This window comes from Plecotus auritus (assembly GCF_963455305.1).
Source record: "Plecotus auritus genome assembly, chromosome: 2".
NCBI lineage: Eukaryota > Metazoa > Chordata > Mammalia > Chiroptera > Vespertilionidae > Plecotus > Plecotus auritus.
In genome coordinates this window covers 217933746-217959658 of record NC_137771.1, presented here as the reverse complement: position 1 = coordinate 217959658, position 25913 = coordinate 217933746, and the positions used below count along the sequence as shown (strand labels likewise).

General features: G+C 44.5%; 1 protein-coding gene across 1 annotated transcript; it reads left to right on the top strand.

Moving 5' to 3' along the window:
• The first annotated feature begins 15627 nt into the window (after positions 1-15627).
• Positions 15628-24537, top strand: ADAMTS1 (ADAM metallopeptidase with thrombospondin type 1 motif 1). The gene is made up of 9 exons (XM_080657932.1): positions 15628-16815; positions 18386-18732; positions 19083-19215; positions 19585-19749; positions 20213-20499; positions 20716-20902; positions 20991-21166; positions 22058-22233; positions 22383-24537. Exons 1-9 carry the CDS (start codon positions 16143-16145, stop codon positions 23080-23082), a joined length of 2844 nt encoding a protein of 947 aa, XP_080514058.1. The 5' UTR covers positions 15628-16142; the 3' UTR covers positions 23083-24537.
• The last annotated feature ends 1376 nt before the right edge of the window (positions 24538-25913 follow it).

Below are 25913 nucleotides of genomic sequence, written 5' to 3'. Positions count from 1 at the left end.
AGGATCACTAGTGTCCTAATGTTTGTCTATTACATCATTACTAGCAGGAGAGAAAGCAATACTTCTCGGGGCTGGGGGTGGGGGGCCTGCAGCCTAGAATATGTGAGGGAAGAGTGTAAGTAAGTTTGCCCAGGGCCTAAAAGACCAAATAGTGCCAATTTCACCCATGCCAAACCAAGAAAATGGTTCATTCTTTCCTGATTTGGGGTTCTTAAAGCAGAGGACTGCTCATCAGGGAAACCAGAAAATTCATCATAAAGTCCAGCAGAAATAAATGGGGGCAATTCCCCAAGTTAAAGACAGTATAGGGGCTCAGAATGTCATTGCTTTTAAATCCTCTCAGCATATAGAGTGCAAAAATATGTCTATATATACTGACCCATACGTACCTACACATTTTATTTATTTCTGTATCCATTTATCCGTGTGTATATATCAAAAAACTTAAGTAAACATATGGCATAAAATGACAGCCAAGTTTGTGTGTGTGTATGTGTGTGAATACATATATTACAAGTTCATACAAATATCTCCAACTCCAGTATAACACCACAGGGTCCACTTACCTATCCCCCTTTACTCATTTGTAAGGTTTTTCTCAGACAATGAGAAAAAAAAACTTGGATTTCATTTTCTACAATATCTGTACTTTTTTTTTTCAATTATAACACATAACATAAAGCAATATCAGAAATATTAACCCATACCTTTATAATAAACACATTTACTGACCTCAATGCATTATTTGCATATTGCTCTTTTTGTATTTGGTTAGTTTTGTGGTGTACAGTTCTATGGGTTTGAAAAATGCATGGAGTCATGTAACCACCATTATAGTTGTGCTACAAAACAGTGCCATCTACCCCCAAATTCTCTCATGCTGTCCCTTTGTTGTCAACATCTCACACATCCCCCCTTCCTTACCCCTAGGAACTATAGATCCATTTTCCATCCCTACCATTTTTCTTTTTGCATAATAGCATACAAGTAAATCAAATAGTCTTTGGAGTGTGGCTTCTTCTACTTAGCAAAATGTATTTAACATGTATCCAGGTATAAATCAATAGTGCTGTCCCTTATATTGCTAAATACATAAGAATTTACCAGTTAAAGGACATGTGAATTGTTCCAAGGTTTGAACAATTATGGATAAAGTTGCTATAAGCATTCATGAAAAAGTTTTTGTGCTAATATAGATTTTTAGTTATCTTGTGAAAGCACTGAGAAATAGTATTGTTGGGTCATATGGTAAATATATGTTTAACTGTGTAAGAATAGAAGAGGGAATAGATTCACATATAAATGCTCATTTAAGCTCAGCAGGTGTGACTCACTGCTTAATCACAGACCTAGGAACCGGGAAGACACGGTCCGATTCCCGGTCAGGACACATGCCTGGGTTGTGGGCTCGATCACCAGTGGAGCGTGCAGGAGGCCACCAATCAATGATTCCCTATCATCATTGATGTTTCCATCTCTCTCTTCCTCTCATTTTCTTTCTAAAATTAATTAAAAAATATATTTTTAAATGCTCAAGTTATGATAACTATGCTAATGTAATTCAGTGGGGAAAGGGCGCTCTTTTCAATATGATGCTGAGGTAGATTAAAGATAGCCACAAATTTGTGGATGCTCCTTCCATGGAGATGTGGTCAGTATCCCTCCTCTCAAATCTGAGCTTTCCTGTGGCTGCTTTCTCCAGTAGAGTGTGCAGGAAGGGACATTCTACCAGTTCTGCACCATAAGTGGGTTATCCACTTCCACCTGTTCTCTTAAAACACAAGGTGCTGTGTACGAAGTCCACCCATTCAATGAGAATCCCGAGGCACACTGAGAAACCCTCACTGGGGATGAGATACAAGGCAGAGATAAAGATAGAGTGACAGAGAGAGAGGTCAAAGAGCCTGAGCACCACACCTGTGAGTGAAGAAGCCTTCTTGGAAATAGATGCTCCAGCCCCAGGTGCTCCGGCTGGTAACATCCATCAGCAATGAGCCACCTTGCCAAGCCTCTCCATAACTGATGACCCCAAGTCATCATCATGGGGAAAACTATAAAATCCAGCCCCTCCTTCTCTTTATATATCCAAACATTAATTTGAAATGAATTATGGCTCTAAATGTAAAAGGCAAAATTAGAAAAAATCTAGGGAAAATATTGGAGAAAACCCAATGACCTTGGATTATGTAAAATTTCTTCAGCAAGATTCAGAAAACTTTAATCCTAAAAGGAAAAGTTGATAACTTGTATGTCATTAAAATTAAAAACTTCTGTGGGTTTTTTTTTTCCTGAAACAACTCAAGCATTTTATTTAAAAGGCTGTAATATTAAAGGAATACATCTGCCTCAAAGCTCTTTGCAAAGTACCCCTTTTATCTAATCATCTCTCATGCCTTTGGCTTCTCTTTTTCTACGATTTTATAAAATTCCCCGAAAAGCTCCACCTCCAGTCCTAGCTTCTGTGCTCTTGGCCCATCTACCCGTCTTCACGTCTATCACAGTCTAAGGAACTAGTCATCAGAACCTGTCTCAAAGAGCTGGGAAGGGAAGAAGCCAAGGAAGCAAACCCAGAAACTTGGGGGTGCCAGGGGAACAGAAAAGCCTGGAATAATAGACATACGCTTATACCCTTATATATTCACCTTCCTACCATCCCTATCTTTACTGATCTCTGTCTCTGTCTCTGTTTCTATCTCTGGTTCTGTCTCTGTCTCTGTCTCTATTGAGGAGGACAAAGCTAAGAAAGCAGGAAACAAGAGCTGAAGCCCTGATGGTGTCAGACTCAACTCCTGCCTTGTATCTGAACTTCTACCTGTACAGGCTGGTAAAACTCCTTCTGGTTTAAGCCATTTTGAGTCACAGGTGTGTTCCTTTCACCTGGGAAGACTCTAACTATTCCAAGGTATAACCAAATGTTAGGTCTGGCATTTGACCTCTCTTCCCCACCCATCTTTCTCAATCAGCTCTCCCTATTTGTAACACCCCTGGAGTTGTCCCCTTCTTTCTCTCTCTGCAGTATCTTCCTTCCTGCAGGACTTGCTTTCTTCCTATTTTTTACAAGCTGCCTTTATCTGAGAAAAAAATGTAATATGCAGATTTGATGAACATTTCCATGACTTTATATGAGATGTTTTTCCTCACATATTTCAATCTGCCCGGCCTATTCTTACCAGGCAGGTCTGCAGAAAGCCTCCTTGAGCAGCCGTTATAAAGTTGTCCTCTCCTAAGCCATTCTATTCCGTACCTTTGTTTAGGAAACTTGAGCTTTTCTAAAGACACCATTTAGAACTTCAAAATGTTTGTGACAGATTAGGATATTTTGTTAGAGTTTTTATTGTATATCTTTGTCTAATCTTTACTATATATATATATATATATATATATGTATATATATATATATATATACAGTATCTTACCTAATAATAGACAAACATGTAAATTGTCCATACCTCCGCTACGCCACCAGCCAATTAGGAGTGATATGCAAATTAACCCAACAAAGATGGTGGTTAATTTGCATACACAGGCACTGAGTGACGGGGCCGGACGCTTGCATCATCGCCATGGCAACAACGCAGGCATTCTGCCCCACCTCCGGTCTTTTAGGGCCTCTGGGCAGCGTGGGAAGGTGGGGCCGGAGCAGAAAGAGGTGGTTCCAGGGCCTGTGTGGAAAGGCGGTGCCAGCAGCCAGGGAAAGGAAAGCCCATTCTAGCACGAATCTTCGTGCATCGGGCTCCTAGTATATATATATTTATATAATGCTTTTTACTTTATATGTCTCATATATAGATTATGTAGGTGTTTCCAGTCTATAATTATTTTAATCTGATAATCTGTGTATTTTTTTTTCTTCAACTGTCTTTTCTATTTTCCAGTCTATGGACTCTGTTATATTCTTGGAAATTTCTCCACGATCTCTCTCTAGTTCACAAATTTGCTCTTCATCTTTGTCTACTCTACTAATAAACCCATTTTATTCAGAATTTATGTTTGGCCTTTTTTATAGACTTTCACTTTGGAAATTCATTTTCAAACCATGATTTTATATTCTGCGTTGATCATTCAAATATCTAATTAATTGCAGGCTTGATTTTGGGTTTGTTTCTTTCTGCTGGCTCTCACATAACATGGCTTGCTTTTGTTTTGCTTTGCTTTGATTTTGTTTTTACTGTGAGCTCATATTGCTGTAGATATTATTTGACCCTGAGCTCTGGTGCTTTTATGACAAGAGAGCCTTTGTATGGCCCTGCCAGGTCCCAAGGCCACTACTAGCCAGGGACTACTTTACACTGAATAATTGTATGTTGAGTATTTAGACCACCCAGGAAGTAGGAACTCAGGCAGTAAAACTGAAATCAGATGGTTTGCGGTTACCACCTCCTCTTTGTGAAACCTTCACCATTGACCCCCGTCCCCGCTATGCCCGAGGACAAGGTTAATGGCTCCATCTTTTTTTTTTTTTTTTTTTTTTTACTTTTTAGTTTTTATTGTTGACACTATTACAGATGCCCTCTTTGCCCACCTCTACCCAGCCCCTGCCCTTCCTCCCTTTCCCTGGCCTTCACCACACTGTTTTCTATGTCTATATGTTATGCATATATGTTTTTTGGCTATTCTCTTCACCTTCTTTCATGCTGTCCCCACTCCCCTCTGACAGTTGTCAGTCTGTTCCAAGTACCCATGCCTCTGGTTCTGTTTTGTTCATCAGTTTTATCCTATCTCCTCTACCTTCTTCCTGAGTACCTCTTAGGACATTCAAAAGCTACTATTTAAATACATTTGTAGAAGACACCCGATTATGCCTGCAGTGAAGGACTTGAAGTTTTCAAAAGCCATCTATCTTATATAATAAAACCCTAATATGCAAATCGACCCAATGGTGGAATGACTGGTCTCTATTAACTGACCACCAGGGGGCAGATGCTCAACATAGGAGCTGCCCCCTGGTGGTCAGTGCACTCCCACAGGGGGAGCGCCACTCAGCCAGAAGCTGGGCTCACGGCTGGTGAGCGCAGTGGCGGTGGTGGGAGCCTTCGCAGCAGCACTAAGGAGCAGCGAGCTGAGTAGTAGGGAGCAGCAAGCAGGCGGGTGGTAAGGAGCAAGGGGTCCTGGACTGTGAGAGGGCACAGGCTGGGCTGAGGCCCCCCACCCCCACCCCCAGTGCATGAATTTCATGCACCAGGCCTCTAGTAGTAAATAATATTTCTGTAAAATAGCAAGATTGCTATACTTATTTTAACTAATATATACTCAAATGTAAAATGTTAAGAGGGAAAGAAAATATAGCATAGTAAATTTTAGGGGAAAATGGCTATCATCTTAAGGGATGTTTATCTGTGATTTGACATATGTTGATGGGCAAAAAAACTACTTTTTTTCTTCTATTTGATTTTCAAATATGATTTTCCATTGTCCCTGAAATCATCAAATTTATTCTTAAACCTCAGGTAAGAATTGCTTTTCTTTTTGGTACCTGGGTCTCAATTTTTTATCCTAACACTCTTTAGTCAGAAATGGCATCTGGCTTAGAAGACTAATGTGTTAAAAAGTTTTTCTCTTAAAAAAATATATTATTTTGCTTTATACTTTTGGCTTTTTCCATGTAATGCCACTACTTCATTTTTGTTTTAATTCCCAATTTTGCAAAAATAGAAAAAGATGCTTTCCCTGAGCCCCTCCCTCACTATAGTATTTCTCATCATTACGCTGCATGTGCTCGCCTGTTTCAGTTGCTGCACATATGTGCTTCTGTAGATCTGGTGTAATGTTCCTTCCACTTTCACCTGCTTTCTTGTATTGGAGCTCTAATTTCTAATGAGAAGTATATATAGCTCGTGCAGTTGCCTTGAGTTTGGGTGTATGTCAGCTGCACAGGCGAATTTGAGCAAATGGCACATTCTTCCAGATAGAAAAGTTTATTGATTCTTAAAGTTTACCATATGTGTATCCCTTCTTAGTTGAAACTTTGTCTTATACATTTAGGAATGGCTCTTTGGCAAAGCTCTGTAATACATGTGAAATACATAGGTCAGTGTCTGTCCATAAGTACTCGATTCATGTTAGCGATAAGAAGGGTGATGTTGATGACTTTTAGAAAACATTACATTTATCTACTCAGAGTCCAGTATATTTAATTAAGTAATAGTTAAAGTCAATAATATTGTAATAACTCTGTAGGGTGCCATGTGAGTACTTGAATTATTGGGAAGGATCACTTCATAAATTATATAATTAACCACTATGCTGTACACTTGAAATTAACATAAAATAATATTTAATGTCAACTATCATTGAAAAATGAAATTTAAAAAGAGTTAAAAAGTCATAACACCCACATCATCATTTTATGTTTCTTGCCTCAGTGATACAATATAAAAATTTGGAACCCATTTCTTTGTTCTGATATATATGCTTATATAAGATCTTTTATAGCATCTCCAAAATGTGGTACTGAATCCTTTTGGAAACTAAATCCCCTTCCACCAGCATCTTCTCCAGTTGTGTAAGAGGCTGAGTAATACAAGGCAGAAGAGTCCCATTTGATATTTACTTCATTGTTTCCTGACACTGGTGACAATAATACCATTAGCCATAGTTGGTTTCTAGAAACAGAAGATAGCATGTCTGATTTTTAGATATGAACAATGTTCTAGATGAGGAAAAGTTTCATTAAGGAATAATGACCTCGCCCAGGATGCAGTGTATAAAAAACTAACTGATTATGCAACAGAGCTATACCATTAAAACAAAGACACAGCAACCTGGACATGGATAGTCATTCAAAGAGCTAACTTTCATTCATAGTTCTAGAATAGGCAAGCTGTAAAGCTGTAGAATCGTCAAGCTGCAGCTGCCCAACCCACTCATTTTACGGACTGAGAAACTAAGTTCCAGAAAGTCTGTGACTGAGAGCACTGAGTAGGTGGCTGCACGTCTGAGATAATCTCTCTGACACTAAACCCAGTCCTGCTTTTTCTGTACTCCTACCACCCTGAAAAGTTTTAAATATGTGTATACATATTGTGCTTTGATTACACGAAAGATTAAAAGAACAGATTACCTGATTCTATGAATTATCAGTTATGTGGGCTTGGCCAAATTTCTTAACTTCTCTGTGCCTCAGTTACCTTATCTGTGAAACAGAGATATTAACAGCAGTAAATCTACACATGAGGAATAATTAGCACATATATACAGGGTGCCCCCAAAATATATACACACTTTAGCAGCTGATAGCTCAATTGATGCTGTTTCTTTCTTTTCAGATTTAACCCATTGGAATTCATAATGTATAATAAGAGTGTATACATTTTGGGGCACCCTGTATGTAATATATATATATATATATATATATATATATATATATATATACATATATATATATATATATATATATTAGCTTATAAAAGTGTGCATGGCATATATTAAGCACTCAATAAATACCAGGTATTGTCATGGTAAAACCATAGACAAATATTAATTCAGACATATCATTCATTACTGGCTCCCTTCTCCTAACTAGTTCCCTTGAGTGGACAAGAGTTCTTAATCTACTGGTGGCATGAAAGGGAAGGTACAGCCTGGCAGGGGACAGCTGGGACCCACTCCCCAGAAAACAAAGAATTGGGAATACAGAGTATGAGTTACTCCCCTACACAATGTACCCACAGTATTTTCCCAGCTCAATCTCCCTTGATCATCAGGTAGATAAACAGAAAGATTCCTGGAATCATTTCTCCTCGCCTGGAAATCTCGGCGAGACACCCACTGATAATAATGCTGAGTGGGCAACCACCAGCAGGTCTCATACGGTAAGGCACTTGGAACTATTCTGATTTGCCTATCACGTCCAGACCACCAGAATTCCCTGCTAGCTAACTGCACATACTCCACGTCATATCATTAACCTAAACAGCATGCACTTCTGCATTTTTCCGATGGAGTTTTTGTTAATTATGGAAAAAATTTCACAACACTATAATAAACTTTTATACTGTCATAAGTCTGTCTCATGCACATGTAATTTGATCATATCACTCTAATTAATGCAATGCACTAGCTAATATTGCTTCCTGCTTAAATTTTAGAAAATACTTGAGAACCATCATTTGTATGGCCAGTGTTTCTATAAAAAATTTCTCCAGGAAGTCTTGAACTTTGCCTAAGAGGCTAGGAATGAAAGGGATGGGCAGATGTTGAGGAGAAGCACTTACCTTGGCTAAGAACTATATAGTCTCTTGGCCACAGAGGCTGCTGTGCTGTAGCAAGGGGCTGATACCTGCCTCTGACAACCTGAGGGTCCAGGAGACCGTGGGGGAGGGTCAAGATGCTCAGGCTCACCCACCCAGTGTCTGCATCTCCTGTCTCAGGGTCCCACACTCCTATTAGGACTGTAAGATTATGCATTTTCAGATTTTAGCACGGTCTACTCACAGGCCTTAGGGAATAAAGGTGACTTTCATGGTAGACCTTGAAATTAAGAGTGTAAAAAAAAATGTAACGTTTCTTTTCAAAATTTTTCAAGGCTTCTGCAACGTGAGTCAACAAGCTATACTAATAAAAGAGAAACATGCAAATTGACCATCACTCCGCTACACCTACCAGCCAATCAGGAGCAAGTATGTAAATTAACCCAACAAAGATGGTGGCAGCCACGGAGCTGGAGTGAACAGAAGGCTTGGGTTTCTCCTGATGATGGAGGAAGCCAAGCTTCCCGCCTGCCCTGGCTGGCCCTGGCCTCTGCTCAAGGCTACAAAATTTCAATTATAGAAGATAAATAAATCCTAGATACCTGCTTTCAGCCAGCCCTGGCCTCCACTCAAGGAGGTGCTGAAAAAAAAAATAAAAAGGAGGGGCTGGGAGCTTGGGTCACTGGGGTGTGTGTGGCCAGCCTGCAAACAGCCATCAGCCCCTCACCCAGGCTGGCCAGACACCCCAGCAGTTATCCCCACCCTGAAGGGCGTGTGGCCAGCCTGAAAACAGCCCTCAGCCCCTCACCCAGGCTGGCCAGACACCCTAGCAGGACCCCCCACCCTGAAGAGGTTGTGGCCAGCCTGCAAACAGACATCAGCCCTTCACTCAGGTTGGCCAGGCACCCCAGCGTGGATCCCCATCCTGAAGGGGGTGTGGCCAGCCTGAAAACAGCCCTCAGCCCCCCAGGCTGGCCACACCCCCATGGCCCGATCCCTGTAAACGGGCAGTCGACAACCCTCGAGGGGTCCCAGATTGGAGAGGGTGCAGGCTGGGCTGAAGGACACCCCCCGGCCCCATGCATGAATTTCGTGCACCAGACCTCTAGTTACTTTCATAAAAGGCCAGGTGGTGCACGTTTTGGACATGTGAACCATGCATCTTTTGTAATCGCTCAACTCTGCCTTGTAGCACAACAGCAGCTAGAAATAATACATCAACAAATGACGTGGCTTATTCCAAACAAGCTTTATTTACAAAAACAGGTGGACGGCCCATCCCGCAGGCTATATATTGCAACCTATGCTCCAAAGCAGCTATCAAAAGCTATTTAACGGCACACTCTTTTTGTTGTTCTGTTTAAGTGCCACTGCTATGGTATACACCTCGTCCCACATTGTCAACTTACCCACAGTGACAATCTTCGCAAATGTCATGCCACTGCCTGCCTCAGACTTTGCCACTCATTTACCACCTATAAAGGGACCCTCATCACTGATCTGATCTGCCAGCGGTCCCACTACAGGATCTCTGATACTCATTGCTTTACTCACTTGAGCCCAGAAAGCAGAACCTGAGAATCAAGAATCGGACTGGTGCGGAGGCAGCCTTGTGTGTGTGTGTGTGTGTGTGAGTGTGTGTGTGTGTGTGTGTGTGGAGGGGGAAAGGGGAAGAAGGGCAAGAGCATGGAAACGAGTTTAGGAAACAGGAGAGGGGGCCTGACAAGACTCAGACAGGGGGTAAGCCAAGGCAACGGTGTATTATCAAGCTGGTCACTGCTAGGGACAATTGGGGCTTGATTCTCTCAGGACCCTCTGAAGAGGCATTTATAAAGGGCCTCTATTCTGTCTCCCAAGGTCAAAATATTAGTTACAGTAGATGTGGGAAATTGGGAGAACAAGAAAAAGAGAAAGAGTGGTAATTGAGATAGCTGAGGCTGCTGGTAGGAAGCACAGCCTAGCACTTTGAGATATTCAAATGCCATTGATTCCGAGCTACTCATTCTAATTTCCCTAGTGGATTGCCAATGAACTGCAAAACTTCATAATTCAGTCATTGGTTATCAATAAGATACAAAGGAGCCCTGTCAAGTCATATCCTTGTAGGGAAGGAACTTGGAAATCATCAGATATTGCTCTTTATCATTGGCAATAATCACTTCCAAAAAACCTAGACAACTGACTTCCAGCCTCTGCTCAAACAGCTGTATTGGGGGAAGGGGAGGACAACTTCCATCTCAATCAGATAATTGACAAATTGCAAGCTGGGTGGAGGGGAAATCTTCATTTAAATTTTCTTATTCTTCAGTCTCATGCGCCCCCTGCTGACGAAAATTATCTGCTTCCATACTTCCAATTCCAGAATTTATTAAGCTAGGGATACTGTGTTAATACTGATGCATTTTAAGGAATAAAACTTCACCAGAATATGATTTTCTATTCACTGGACATTTGGAAGTCACTTGCATTTAGAGCAGTCAAACGTGTATGAATTACTTGCCTTTATGAGCAATTTTAAATTTTATCTTTTGTCACCACCTGGTGGTAGACCGTTTTCTCACTTTTTCCCCCACTTTAAGTTCTTTTTTGTTTTTTGCTATGGGAAATCTCTAAACCAAGAAAACGAGTTAACTTTAGCAAGTATAAAACTTTTAGCATTGATAATCAAGCATTAATGTATACTCAGCATACAGTAGGCACTTAAATATCTGTTTAATAAAAGGTTTTAATTTTATTTCATGGATTGCAATGTCTATGATCTTTTTACTTGAATTGCATAAAGCTCCCAAATGTGGTACATGCAAGTGATCCACAGTATTATCAGTTATTTTTCCTTTTTTAAGTTTGAATTTTTTTTTTTTTTTTTTTTTTTGGTTTAAGCTAACAGAACTACATGATTAAAACGTAGCTAGCGAAGGCATTTTATTATTTTAAGAATGTAAATGCACTTAAAGTTATCATGTTTAAAAGGTATTTTCTATGATACCAAAAGGTGAAAGACGATTTGATAAAACTGTATTAAATGAGATTGAAAAGGTGTGACCGACATTGTAACTTCATGACTTGTGATATTAAGAAAAACTGAGTTGTACATCATTTGCTGTCGACCATCGCCACCTCGTGGGCTGAATGAGGTACTAAAAGCTGTGAATCTTTTAAGGTGGAATTGTTATTGCCAGAAAGTTCCTATTTAGAATTTAAATGAAATTTAATCATTGGAAACAACAGCAGTAATGAGTCTGACAACATTCATAACCTACCACACAATTAGATAATTAAAATGCCAAAAAGGCATTTGATTAAACATTATGAGTCACAGTCATTTCTAAGCCCCCAACTTGGTTTACCTTTAAGGCAACCCCCCCTGAGGCATAATTCAATATCCTGAAACAAGGAAAGTGGTTGCACAAATTACACTTTTCTCAGTTGTAGCAAATGCATGATTTGCGGGTTATAGCCATCTGTAGTCCAAATACAATTTACACGCATTTTTCTGTTTTCAACATTGTTATATTTCTGAGTATACGACATGCTTAAAGTAAATGTTTGGTATCTGTTTTCTCATTTACGATCAAATGAAATGTCCATTTTATTCAATGTGACTTTAGACCATCTGTTCCCAGAAGGATCACTAAACAGCGTTCCCATTTCTAATTGGTAAATCCTCTGGTATGAAAATATAAATCCATAGCGTCACATGTTTAAAAGAAATATGTACATTAATCATTTCTGTAGGCAATGTTTTCACTAAAACAATGCTAAGAGTGAATGTACCTCATTTTCTGGTTACTTATTGAATACTTAATTTGATATAGATTTCTTAGGAATTATGAGTAGAGTATTGTGTCTTACTATATGAAACACATGTAAACACAGAAGATGTAGGTGAGCATTAATACTTGTTTCTTTTACTTGAAAATGCTCAAAACATTCCCATTTCTCTGTCACCAGAGGACAAGAATGCTTGTAAAAGTTCAAACTGTTCATTGTAAGAATATTTTTATCCAATATTTTAACTTGGGTCAGCTCCTTTCTACAAATAATTAAAACTAGTTAAGGTCTGTAAAGTAAAACATATCTAAGTTTATGTTTGTATAAGTGCATATCTATAATAATAAAAGGGTAATATGCTAATTAGACTGGACAGCTGAACGACCTTCCGGAAGTCCTTCCAGATGACCTTCCGGACAAAGCCAGGGCTGCAAGGGCCAAGCCCCTTGCACGAATTTCGTGCATCGGGCCTCTAGTGTATCTATAAAAAGGAAGCCAGAAATATGGTAGGTCTTAGGACTACGTGTGATCTTTTTGGTGCTCGTTCAAATCAAGGAGCAAACATTTTATAAGGGGGAGAGTGCAAAACTTACAAAGATTCACTATTACATGTCATGTTTACTAGTGTCGTGAACACATTTTACTTCTGTTGGTCTTGTTTCCACAGAAAAATATTGTTTTCACATCACAATTTTGTTAAAAATATACATGTGTTATATGTATATATTTACGTAATACCACGAACGCCCAGAGTGCTGGTCTTTTTTAAAAAAGTAAGTAGATTAAATGTTCTTCTGCGTATGGATGGAGTTTTTCAAGCTTAGTAATTGGCAATTCCTACATCCATGCCTCTGTTGAAACGATTAAAAAAGAACCATTTCCCAGAACTACAGGTGCAGGACAGATTGGGGTCATTATGCAAAAGAACAGAAATCTGGAGAGAAACTTAGTGAATAAAAAAGCCATGTTCCTGGCCATCCGTTTGCCTTTAACTCTCTGTTTTGTTTTGTTTCTCAGCTCTATTTGAATATATAACGTGAAATATGCAAAAATTATAATAGATTTGAAATAAACCATCCAAGATTAGAAATCCATGCCTTGAATTAAACAAACTTCCAGTAAGAATGCACTGAGGGTGGAAATGAACTAAAGGCCAAGCTTGCATTCATATATTTTAAAAGCTAAAGTTTATGTAAGGGAGGTGACAGTTTGGAATACATTTCACAGGTTGCTGGTCTTCTGAATTTCCCATCATGTCCCAATTCAAGGAACTCACATTTTACCCTTAGTCCTCTGTTAAGTGTCTCAGCCCCTGGACCACCTCAAGCATTTGAAATCTCCACCGCTAAGCCACTCTGAGGTCCCAACTGCTGGTCACCTTACATAGTTCTCAGAGCCCTACTCTAAAGCAAGAGGTTTGAAAATTTATTAATGGCTTTGCCATCTTGCTTTCATCATCCCGGTCAGTATCTTGTAAGTATAAAGTGACTTTTCCTGAAGCGTTCTCCCAAGTATCTAACATTTCTTCTAGCTAAGAAAGAACATAAGAAATGAAATCATTTTTTTAAAAATGGGATGTTAAAAACCTATAACAGAGTAGAGGGGGTGGCATGTAGAACTTGGAGCTAAACTGACAAGTGGGGATGTTTGGGAAAGGACCCTTGAGAAGCAGAGAGGAGTCCATCTCTTCCCTCAAAGATGGACAGAAACAGTCAGGCTCAGACAATGTGGAAATGAATGGGCTACTCGTGGGTGTGTGTCTGTCACTATCAGAGTTGAAGGAGACATGGAAGGGGGTGAGAGAGGGCAGTGAAGGAGAGACTGGGTGGAAGGAGGTAGGTGGAAACAGTGGCAAAATGTTCGATGGTGTGAAAAAGGAAGAGCAAAGAAAAGAAAGCCTGGTGACCGAGATGCCTTGAGCTGCTGTTAAAACACATGCCGATCATGTGTTGGTCATTCAGCAGGTAATCATGACAGTGACTTCAGACAAAAGAAAGCCACATGGGAGAACCCATGCATTCATTCCTAAGTGTGTGGGGACCAGGGAAGGCTGTTACACTTTCCCCAGAGTGAAGCGTGTTTGCTTCTCGGCGCCGCTCATTCTCATTTGAACCCTGCTGGAGAGTGGAGAGCAACAGTTTGGATCTCATTGTCCAAGCAGGCAACCTAGAACCCTCGGAGAAAAGGGCGACATTGGAAAGTATTCTGAAAGCAAACCTGGGAAGAGGGATGCGTTGGGGGAGTGGAAGGGGGTGCCTCTAGCTGGGACAGAATGAAGTTGGCAACATCTGCAGAGGAGTGAGGCCAGGGCCCAGGGGCCGAGAGGAAACTTGGGGGAAACTGAGAGGTGGGGCGGAGGGGGCGGTGGGGCGGGAGGCCCTGCAAGCCCAGGAAGCGGAGCGCGCGAGCTGGAGGGACTGGGGTCTGCCTGGGCTTGGGCAGCCATTCACCATTGTCCCCGCGGCTTTCCGCCAGGGGAAGCATTATGAAACATTTCCTTCCTCTGTGTCACTGAGCCCCTCCCTCCTCCGGGATGGAAGAACTGCTCGGCTTTTTCTTGGAGACCTAACGGTGGAAAGGCTCCGCTGCTCTCGCTCCGGTAACACGGAGGCAGCCTTTCCCAGTCCTGATGGGAAGAGGGAGGGGCCCGGAAGGAAGCCGATTTCCTAAAGTCCCCACCGCACACTTTCTAGCCCCAGCGAGCCCGCAGGTCCCCGCGTGGAAAAGCGGGGTCCCTAGAGGTTTCCGCCCGCCTGGCCTACGCCTGGCCGCCGCCGAGGGTGAGGAAAGCGGGCAGGCTGGGCAGGAGCCCATCGGTTCTCGGATGGGGAAGAGGAAGAGCAGTTCCCTCCCTGGGCTCCAGGGACCTGAACCGAGTCCCGATAACCTCTTCCGGAAGTGTGACCCTGGGTCCCCACACAGAGGGCTCTCAGGCGGCAGAAGGGGGAGACGATGTGGGAAGGAGCAGGGGTGAAGGTCAATGCACACGCATGTTAACATCCAGAGCCCGGGAAGTGTCCCCGGCCCCCTCACCCAGCATGCTTTCTAGGGGAGGCGCTGGGCCAGCCAAGCTTTCCCCGAGAAAAACTGGGGCGAAGAGAGAGCAAACCGGCCCTTGGCAGGCTAGGGAGACGGCGAGGAGCGGTTGGGGTGCCTTTCTAGAAAAGGCTGGGGCGTCGGGGGCTCCGGGGGTGGGGGCGGTAAGAGAGGGAGGCCTCGCAGGGCCAGTTCCTGGGCGGGCAGGGGAATCTTGGAGAAGGGACGCAGCTTTCCACCCCGATCGTCCCTCCTGGGAACTGCAGCCTGCCCAGCGGACAGCGCTCCGCACCAGAGGGGCGGCGGGAAGGGCGGGTGGTCCGGGAAGCCGGCCGGGGCAAGGCGCGGTGGAAGTGAGTACCTCTCCCCGCAGCAGCCCCAGACGTACCAAGTACTGGTCACAGGGCCCCTGCGGCGTCTTCCGCCCCCAGATTGACGAGCCAGTGGCGCGGAGCCAGCGCGGAGGTCGTCCCCTCCCCCGCCCGGCCCGCCGCGCTGAGCGCGGTCTAGCACCGACTTTAGGGGGCGGTGTCTTGGGGTGGAGAGGCGGCCAAGAGGGAGGAGGGAGGGGGGAGGGGATGGCGAAGCCTCCAGCACGCTATAAAAGAGCGGTCCCGAGTGCCCGGTTCTTGCACTCGCAGGAAAGCCGCTCCGAGCCAGGGGCTGTTTCAAAGCCAGGTCGCGCGGTCCGGCCGAGAGGACAGTGCCCGGCGCAGAGCGAGCGGCACCCTGGTCAAGGCGGAAGCCAGAGAGGGGCTTCAGGCACCGATCTCCGCGTGGTCCGGTGCCCCCGCCCCAGAGGCGTCCCGGGGCGCTTCTGGTCCTCGCAGCAGCCACCCCGCCAGCACCAGCTGCGCGGTGCCTCTAACTCTGCGCTTAGAAGGAAAACTTCGCGTTCGCAGGCTGAACCGCAGCGCCTACTCCCCAGTGGCTCCGGGAGCCCTGAGTGTGGCTGATTTTCCGTGAACTTGCAAAGAATAACAGTAACTTAACTTTAACCATCCGGAGCGAGGCCAGCGAGGCTCTGCACTCACGACCCAAACAATAGCCTCCTCGTTTGGAGCGCTGCGGCGCGCCGAGCCTCCGGGGGCTCGGGTGCAGCTAGCGGTCCCCGCGGGGTCCCGAAGGCGCACCGCAGGCGGCGACATGGGGAAGGCGGAGCTGGCAAGGTGGTCTCGGGGTCCGCAGCCTGCGTCCGTGCTGCTGCTGCTCGCGGCGGCCGCGGCACTGCTGGTCGTACCGAGCGCGCACGGGCGCCCCGCCGAGGAGGACGAGGAGCTGGTGCTGCCGACAGTGGAGCGCGACCCGGGACACAGGGACACTCACCTCCGCCTGGACGCCTTCGGCCGGCAGCTGAGCCTGGAACTGCAACCGGACCGCGGCTTCCTGGCGCCCGGCTTCACGCTCCAGACCGTGGGACGCAGGCGCGGGTCCGACGCTCCAAGTCCCGACCCTGTCGGCGACCTGGCGCACTGCTTCTACTCCGGCACCGTGAATGGCGATCCCAGCTCAGCCGCGGCACTCAGCCTCTGCGAGGGCGTGCGCGGCGCCTTCTATCTGCAGGGCGAGGAGTACTTCATCCAGCCCGCGCCCGCCGCCGCCACGGTGCGCCTCTCCCCAGCCGCCGCCGGGGAGGAGCCGCCGACGCGGCCCCAGTTCCATCTCCTGCGGCGGAGGCGGCGGGGCGGCGGCGGTGCCAAGTGCGGGGTTATAGACGATGAGGCTCAGCTCGCGAGGGGCGCGGGGCCAGAGGGCGAGGACTCGGGGGCTCAGTTGCGGCCGAGGGACCCCGCGACGCAGAGCTCGGGGCAGCCAACAGGTATCAGTCCCAGAAGATTCACTCTCACTTGTGTCTCCATTCATCCCCCTCTCCCCACTCTCTCTATGCGACTCGACTTAAAGAGTAGACTCCAGTTTGTAGACAGGACGGAGACCTGGCGGGGAGCGAGGAGGTTTGAGGTCCTGCCAGAACACTTAGTTCCGTTTGCCTAAATAATGAATGATTGAGACAGGACAGACGACCCAATGATTTTCTGCTGACTAAGGCGAAGCATTTAGACGAGGAAGGGAGAGCTGGTAATGCAACTCATTCCGCCTAAGTCGAGTGTGAGCGTGTGCAACTTCTTCCCATCCCGTTCATTTCGCTTTACGGCCGTGCATGTGTTCTCGGGTCGCGTTGCAACTTTGCACTAGTTTTGTAACCGCTGCCTGTGCGCGCACGCTGTGCGCCGAGGAGGGCGGGGATGGAGGGCACCGGACCGCTGGTGACCTCGAAATGGGCAGCCCTCGCGATTGCACGGCTGCGCTACGACCTCTGTTCGGCTGCCCTCTGTCCCCCTTCCCCATTTAAGAGGCTGACCCCGACGACTAGCGGCGGCCGGGGCTTTCTGCAGAACCTGCTTGGGAGGTCTTCGCCCTGCTGGCCCCGCCTCTCCGCGCCTCCCACCCGGCATCCCAGTTTGCGCTCCCTCTCGCGGCCATAATTCTGCTCTCTGCTGAATGTTAGTCACCGCTAAGCCTGCTTCTCCTTCCCCTGACTTTGTTGTGTGGAGTGCTTACTGTCCAGTTCTTTTCGTCCTCTCACTTTGGTGCCTTTACGCTTCTTTAACTTCCTCACATGTCTTGTTTTAGAATTCTCCGCTCTCACTCTCCCCAGTACATCTGCTCCTTGAAGCAGTTACAGCCCAGTTCCCTGGGGGCTGAGTTTCAGGAGCTGAAGGGCCCTTTACTAAATCCCAGACATGGACTTATTTCCCTGGGGCAGCTGGAGTGGGGCAATAGGCTGCTGGGCAGAGTGGGTGGTCTTTTTGCCTGGATTTGGCAGGAGCAGTGCACCCCAGGGACCCCTGGAATGAGATTGCAGAGCAGTGCAGGCTGAGAGATTCCTGGAGGCCGGCCCCTTGGCAGAGGCCCCAGCCCTGCCCTGGGCCTTCCACGTGGAGCCCGATGATCTCATTCAGGATTTGAGCCCTGGCCTGTGAAAGAGTGACTCAGGGCCTCTGCCTGCTGCCCTTGCTCCAAGATTTTACTACAGCTGGGGAGGAAGATGTACACACGGCCTTCCTTGTTCTGACTGTAGGATTCCCAGGCGGACAAAAGAAATCCTGCTCACCAAAAAAAAAAAAAAATTAACAAATACGTTTTTTAAAAACAAAGCCTGACCCCTCTTTAAATAACATAGCCATTTTATTTAAAGTAAAGGAGAAAACTTTAAAAATAACATTTTCGGTGAATGGCGATGCAAATATTTTTGTTATTGTTGCCTTGGGTGTATTTTTGTTTTATTTGCTTTGACTGGTTAGACTTTCCTTATATACTAGTACCCTGGGGAGGTAATTATTCTTGGCTAGACTGCCCCTGAGCAGACCATCTTTCTTATTCCTTTACAGGAAGTGGAAGCGTAAGAAAGAAGCGATTTGTGTCCAGCCCCCGTTATGTGGAAACCATGCTGGTGGCTGACCAGTCCATGGCAGAGTTCCACGGCAGTGGCCTGAAGAACTACCTCCTCACCTTGTTCTCGGTGGCAGCCAGGTTGTACAAGCACCCCAGCATTCGGAATTCGGTTAGCCTGGTGGTCGTGAAGATCCTGGTCATCTATGAGGAACAAAAGGGACCAGAAGTGACGTCCAACGCGGCCCTCACTCTGCGCAACTTCTGCAACTGGCAGAAACAGCACAACCCGCCCAGTGACCGAGATGCCGAACACTATGACACAGCGATTCTTTTCACCAGGCAGGTGAGAGGAAGACAGGGCTAAGTATGGTAGGGTCCCCTGGGGAGTCCACTTGGTGACAAATGTCCCTAAGGCATGTCACCAATTTTTGGCACGTGCATTTTTTTAATTGGCTAGCGTGGTCAGTCAATCTCCTCATTTCTCCTACAATATTAATATCTCAAGTTGCACAGTCCTGTTTGAATAGCATTAGGAAGAAATATTGATGAAAGTCACAGAGTACTCCTAAAAGGACAGTAACACTGAATGTAGATGCTCCAGTACAAGACATATGTGAAGATACACCTTGCCCCGAAAGATCCCAAAGTTCATGGGATGGCCCTATTAATCAGGATTTACCTTTGTCCTTGTAGGACCTGTGTGGCACCCAGACATGTGACACCCTCGGGATGGCTGATGTTGGAACTGTCTGTGATCCCAGCAGAAGCTGCTCTGTCATAGAAGATGATGGCTTACAAGCTGCCTTCACCACAGCCCATGAATTGGGTGAGTCTGTTTTAGAGTAAAGAGCTAAGCTCAATTTGTGAATTCAAACTGAAAAACAATATATCAGTTTGAGAGAGAGTGTCTGTAGGTTATATTGCTATGTTAGGTGCCAGAGCTTCTTAGACATTGCAGAAAATATATTTTAATTGTTGTAACCATGATCATCTTTATTAGAATACCAATAAGATCATTGGAGCTATGGACATTTAGAGATTGTACACGTTGGTTTACACTCTGTAAAATGTAGACATTGTGTAGACATTGTCTCCAAAATAGGTATTCTTTTTTTCTCTCTAGAAATATCCTTATTTGGGATAAAATGCTGCAAATTTACCTATATTTTAATGTGAGTTTTGGATTGCTTCTTAGGCCACGTGTTTAACATGCCACACGATGACGCTAAGCAATGTGCCAGCCTTAATGTCAACCGGGATTCCCACATGATGGCGTCAATGCTTTCCAACTTGGACCGCAGCCAGCCTTGGTCTCCCTGCAGCGCCTACATGATTACCTCATTTCTGGACAACGGTCATGGTAAGACGCTCCAACTCCTCTTTCTACATGGCACCCAGCCTCCTATCTGTGAAGCTCTAATTAAACAGGCTCGCTTTTCTTTTTTTGTTCTTGGTATTTTCCTTCAAGATTACTTTCACTGCCAAGCGCATGCATTTTTAGATCTTAATTCCAATAAAAGATAGCGCTTCTGGCTAAGTCATTCCCAACGTACATGAATTTGAATTTTTAGCAGAACAGTCATTTCCTGTCATTGTTAATGCAGAAATACCCCATTGAGGATAATATCTTCATTTAAATTTATCTTCGTTTAAATTTCTCTGGCATCTTCTCCAAAAGTTTGACAGCTTTCAAATAGCTTTGCTGTATATTATCTCTTTATGATAAACATTTGCTGGAATCGATCTACCCCCTGCATGCTTTCATTTATTAGTTATTAACAATGGTTAATAGTTGGGTTTTTTTGTTTATTTTGTTTTTGCAGGGGAATGTTTGATGGACAAGCCCCAGAGCCCCATGCAGCTCCCCTCTGACCTTCCTGGGACCTTGTATGATGCCAACCGGCAGTGCCAATTTACATTTGGGGAAGACTCCAAACACTGCCCCGATGCAGCCAGCACGTGCACCACCCTCTGGTGCACGGGCACCTCCGGTGGGCTGCTGGTGTGCCAAACCAAACACTTCCCTTGGGCGGACGGCACCAGCTGTGGCGAAGGGAAATGGTGTGTCAACGGCAAGTGTGTGAACAAGACCGACAAGAAGCATTTTGATGTGAGTTTCCTGCACAGGCGCACACTCCTTTACAATTCAGAATCGAGCACAGTGAGGCCAAAATGGCTGATGGCACGTTAAACACCCCAACTCTGTTCTCGGGCCGGGAAGATAGATTCTTTTTGTAATCGATTCCTTGTCTCGTATTTTTCTCTTTTATTCCCTAAGAAGGGCTCTGTAGAGAATTCTAATCCGATGACTTGTGTCCCCACGTAGACGCCTGTTCATGGAAGCTGGGGGCCATGGGGACCCTGGGGAGATTGTTCAAGAACCTGTGGTGGAGGCGTTCAGTACACCATGCGGGAATGTGACAACCCAGTCCCCAAGAACGGAGGGAAGTACTGTGAAGGCAAGCGTGTGCGCTACAGATCATGTAACATTGAGGACTGTCCGGACAACAATGGTGAGTGAAAACGGGCAAAAAGCTGTGCCCGCCAAGAGGCAGTTAAGGGATGGAAACGGATAACGCCGTTCTGTCATTCTCTTTCCAGGCAAAACCTTTAGAGAGGAGCAGTGTGAGGCACACAACGAGTTCTCCAAAGCGTCCTTTGGAAGTGGGCCCGCAGTGGAGTGGACACCCAAGTACGCTGGGGTCTCCCCAAAGGACAGGTGCAAGCTCATCTGTCAAGCCAAAGGCATTGGCTACTTCTTCGTTCTGCAGCCCAAGGTAGTAACTTTTCCACTTACTTTTTGCCTAAGACCCAAGGCCTTGGCTTGCTACCTTTTCATGCAACCTAGAGGCATGTTCTTTAATTAGTATATTAATATGTTCAATTTCAAATTAGACTTCATTTTCTTCGGGATACCTCAGCCAGATTTGTTTGGTGTTGTGTACAGTTATGAATGAAGCTGAATTCAGCACTTAGGATTCTTGCAATTTCTTCTTATTATTCTTATAACCAAGAACCCTTTACTAGGCTAGATAAATTATGTATTCGCATGGCAGCCAACCAGTAGTTTTGGAAAACAGCCCAGGCACGGTCCAAGTACTTGTTACTGGGTGACTAGCAGGAGCATGTGCAAACAGACTTATTAAAATGGAAGTCTGAGCTTTGATATCTTTTGTGTTTAAGAACATATATATGGAACCAGCAAAAGCATCGTTTTACTGTTTGACTGAGGGGATAAACTGGCTGAGGTAGAACATGGTATTGAATTTGGTTGAAATCTCATGTGTCATTATCACTGTAGGCCATAAAAATGTTCCTCACTTGCAAATTCAATATTTAGTAAGTGATTTATTCAGCACCTACTTATTCAGGCATTATTCTGAGGATACAGCCATAAGAAAATTGACAAAAATTTCTGCTTTCATTGATCTTAGGTAGAAGTAAGATAGGTCAAAAAACAAATACTTAAAAATCTGTAATTTTTTCAGATGTCAATATGTACTATGGGAAAAAAAGACAGAGAAGGTGGTATGGCATGTGTAGAGTACTGTTTTATTGCGATGGTCAGGAAATCAGAGATGTGATGTTAGTGAGGGAAACTTTTGTAGTTATAGCTCCATGTCTCCCCTGGTTAGTGTGTGACACCAGATACCTATTCTTCCCCTCAGGTGGTAGATGGTACTCCATGCAGCCCCGACTCCACCTCTGTCTGCGTGCAAGGACAGTGTGTAAAAGCTGGTTGTGATCGCATCATAGACTCCAAAAAGAAATTTGATAAATGTGGCATTTGTGGAGGAAATGGATCCACATGCAAGAAAATATCAGGATCAGCTACCAGTTCAAAGTAAGTTTGAAAATGCCGTACTCCCAAAGATCCTATCATTTAGATGTTACTTTTTACAGGTTTGGTAAAAATTGTATTCTAAATGATTAGCTAAGCCATATAATAGCCAGTGAATGAGCGATCTTTCTCTCTGCTCTTCTTGCCTGCAGTCCTGGCTATCACGATGTCGTCACCATCCCAGCGGGAGCCACAAACATTGAAGTGAAGCAACGGAACCAGAGGGGATCCAGAAACACTGGCAGCTTCCTAGCCATCAAAGCCGCCGATGGCACATACATCCTGAACGGCGACTTCACCCTGTCCACCTTAGAGCAAGACATCACGTACAAGGGCACCGCCTTGAGGTACAGCGGCTCCTCTGCGACGCTGGAAAGAATCCGCAGCTTCAGCCCCCTCAAGGAGCCCTTGACCATCCAGGTCCTCACAGTGGGCAATGCCCTCCGGCCGAAAATTAAATACACCTATTTCGTGAAGAAGAAGAAGGAACCTTTCAATGCCATCCCTACCTTCTCAGAGTGGGTCATCGAAGAGTGGGGCGAATGCTCCAAGTCCTGTGGGCAGGGGGTGCAGAGGAGACTGGTGGAGTGCCGAGACCTCAATGGGCAGCCTGCTTCCGAGTGTGCCAAGGAAGTGAAGCCAGCCAGCACCCGACCCTGTGCGGACCTGCCCTGCCCCCACTGGCAGCTGGGGGACTGGTCCCCCTGTTCCAAGACTTGTGGGAAGGGCTACAAAAAGAGGACCTTGCAGTGTCTGTCCCACGATGGGGGGGTGCTGGCCCACGAGAGCTGCGATCCTTTAAAGAAGCCTAAGCATTACATAGACTTTTGCACCACGGCAGAGTGCAGTTAAGCGGGCTGAGTGTGGAGGGGAAGATGAGGTGAGGAAGGGCTGAGGCACTGAAATCAAGAAGGCTGGAGGGACCCAGTAGACCTTGCTGGTGATGTTACAATCCCTGTTCCCTGGTACTCATTCAATACTTGGTGTCCTGGGGGCTGGGAAAGGCAAAGCAGGAGAACCATGAGATTCTTAGTTTAAGGCGTGGCTTACTTTACGTCCCTCGCAATGGAGGGAGAAGGGAGTCCAAAGAGGAGCTTTGACCAGCACTGTTTATGATTGCGATGGTTTCAGAGAATGTCTCTGTCATCTTTTCTACCGAGAGTTAAGAATTGAAGAGTGTCCACCATGGAGAAAAAAGTTGAGCATGATGTCCAGTGACTCCGTCATTACCTTTTTGCGCCATTCTCCTGTCTTTGTGCATTTATTTTGACGAAGAAACAAGTCCTGTGTTTGTAAAAAACGCACTGAGTCTCCAAGGAGAAAACAGCAGCGATGTATCGGATGCTGGTAAATCCAGAGGAGGCACCCCCAGCTCGGTACCTCCACCTTCCTCTCCTCCCCGTGTAAGCCTACCTTAGGAATGTGCATGTGAAAAACCAGTTTGAGTCTCAAGAAAGTCAGCGGGATCACACACAAAAGGAAGTAATGCCAGAACAAGAAAGGGGTGAGCACAACGGGGTCCCCAGTGTTAGGGGACAGTGAGGTCATGTGTCTCGTGATGGGGAGGCTACTGAGGGGTAGCAGGTCCATCCCCAGCAGCTGGTCCAGCAGTCATATCCTGGTGAATGTCTGTTCAGCTCTTCTACTATGAAAGAGGATGACTTTTTCCATGTGTATATAGTAAAATACGTTACTATAAATTCTATGTACTTTATAAGTATTGGTTTGTGTGTTCCTTCTAAGAAGGACTATAGTATGTAATAAATGCCTATAATAACATATTTATTTTTATACATTTCTTTTTAATGATAAAACTCTTAAGTTATACCGTGATTGTAAAAGGGCATATAAAAATAGAGTATTTATACAATATATGTTACTAGAAATAATAAAAAAACACTTTTTGAATATGTGTGTATTTTTTTTTTAAGTGGGAATTTATTTCTAAGAAAGGAAATCCGAGACATAAATACTGAATTTGAAGAACAGATATTTTCTAATTCTTTGGAAGTAAAATTTCATTCTAATGAAATGTATTTTATATAACCTGGATTGCGTGATTGTTGCAAAGAAAGGAAGCTATGGTATCTTTGGTGATAGATAGGTTTGTTACTAATGTATAATATATACAAATGATTGGCAGACTTTTTCTGTAAAGAGCCAGATCATAAATACTTTTGGCTTTGTGGCCCATACCATCTCTGTCCCAACTACTTAAATGTGCTGTTGTAGCATGAAGACAGCCATGGGCAATACATGAATGGGTATGGCAGTGTTTCAATAAAATTTTATTTACAAAAACAGGCAGTGGGCCAAATTTGTTCTTTGGGTGTAGTTTGCTGACCTCAGATGTATACCATAAATTAAATGGGAAAAGATGGGATTGTGGAAGTATTTGGAATTTGTATGTCTTCCTCAACTATACCACATAATGTTATATGAAAGTACTTAACTACTGAGTAGAAAATGATGCCTTAAATTACATTAATAGACATGCCTGGTAAGCGGAGCCCACCAAATGTCCCACTTTCTCGTCAGAAACACCTGAGAGACACCCTGGAACATCAATGACATTCTGGGTAAACTTTTGTGAATGACTGTATTCTAAGTACGAAATGGTACATAAATTATTTTAAAAGTACAGCCTTCTTCCAAAGTACCTATCTTTCTCCCAGGAAATAGTTCATGTACTAGAAGACTTGGATGGTTAGCCACATACACTTCCAACTTCACACTTTCATCCTTCTCTTCACCATCCTTCAAATAGTCTCCTCAAATAGTTCGATGTAACATGCTAATTTCAGAGTCAGATGATAATTCGCCCTTCAGAATTACACAGTGTTCTTCCCCTGAGCAACTGAACGTACGATTTCTTTGGAGCCAGGTGTATAAGTCAGAGAGCAGGGCAGGGGAAGGGAGAGTCAGGTTAGTCTCTGGTTTCCTATTTTACTACTTCCTGGGCTTCAGAACTGAAAAGCGAAAGTCCAGTCTTTTCACACTGGGAACTAGTGGTCCCACAGAATTCCGTTAACCATCGGATTTGGCCATGTGCTTCATCACCAGTGGCTTAAGGTGATGTCTACCACAATTAAGTTTTTGCTTAACATTACTATGGTACTCAGTAAGCAATGTGCCCTCACTCTCAATCACTATACAAGCTATTTGATAAAATGAGATAAATGTACCTAAAATGATAACCCACAATATAAAGAAGTCATCTTCAGGTCTGGCCCAATTCACTGATGAGTTCATTGATTTGACATTGCCAGCAAGGAGACTGAAGTTCAGGACACAAAGAGAGAAAATCAGTCAAAAGGTTTTCCATTGTTCTCTGTCTATTCAATGCCAAACAACTTTCTAAGTCACCACCTTATGCTTTTAGCCCTCTGCTGAGGAGATTTTCCTTTTATCGATAAACTGAGCAGTTTAAAATCTTGACAGCAAAGAGGGCTTAGTTCAAAACACATCTGGTTTTGTGAGATTGATCAGGCACTTGCTTCAAAAGATGAACTATTTTGTGCTCGCTCATGGTACAGCCATAAATAATGAGCTGGCATAATGCTGAATATTAATTAAAATACCTAATTTGGAAAGCACTCAATAGGCACTTTCTCTAGCATTCCAACTATACCGTGCAAGCAAAATTTTTGAATCAGAGCTTTCATGCAAAAATGGACAAAAAT

Excerpts from the sequence above, each read along its gene's own strand:
- ADAMTS1 (XM_080657932.1), top strand. The coding sequence starts at position 16,143 with ATGGGGAAGGCGGAGCTGGCAAGGTGGTCTCGGGGTCCGCAGCCTGCG. Across the intron at positions 19,216-19,584 it reads CACCACAGCCCATGAATTGG|GCCACGTGTTTAACATGCCA; the intron begins GTGAGTCTGTTT and ends ATTGCTTCTTAG. Across the intron at positions 21,167-22,057 it reads TCTTCGTTCTGCAGCCCAAG|GTGGTAGATGGTACTCCATG; the intron begins GTAGTAACTTTT and ends TCTTCCCCTCAG.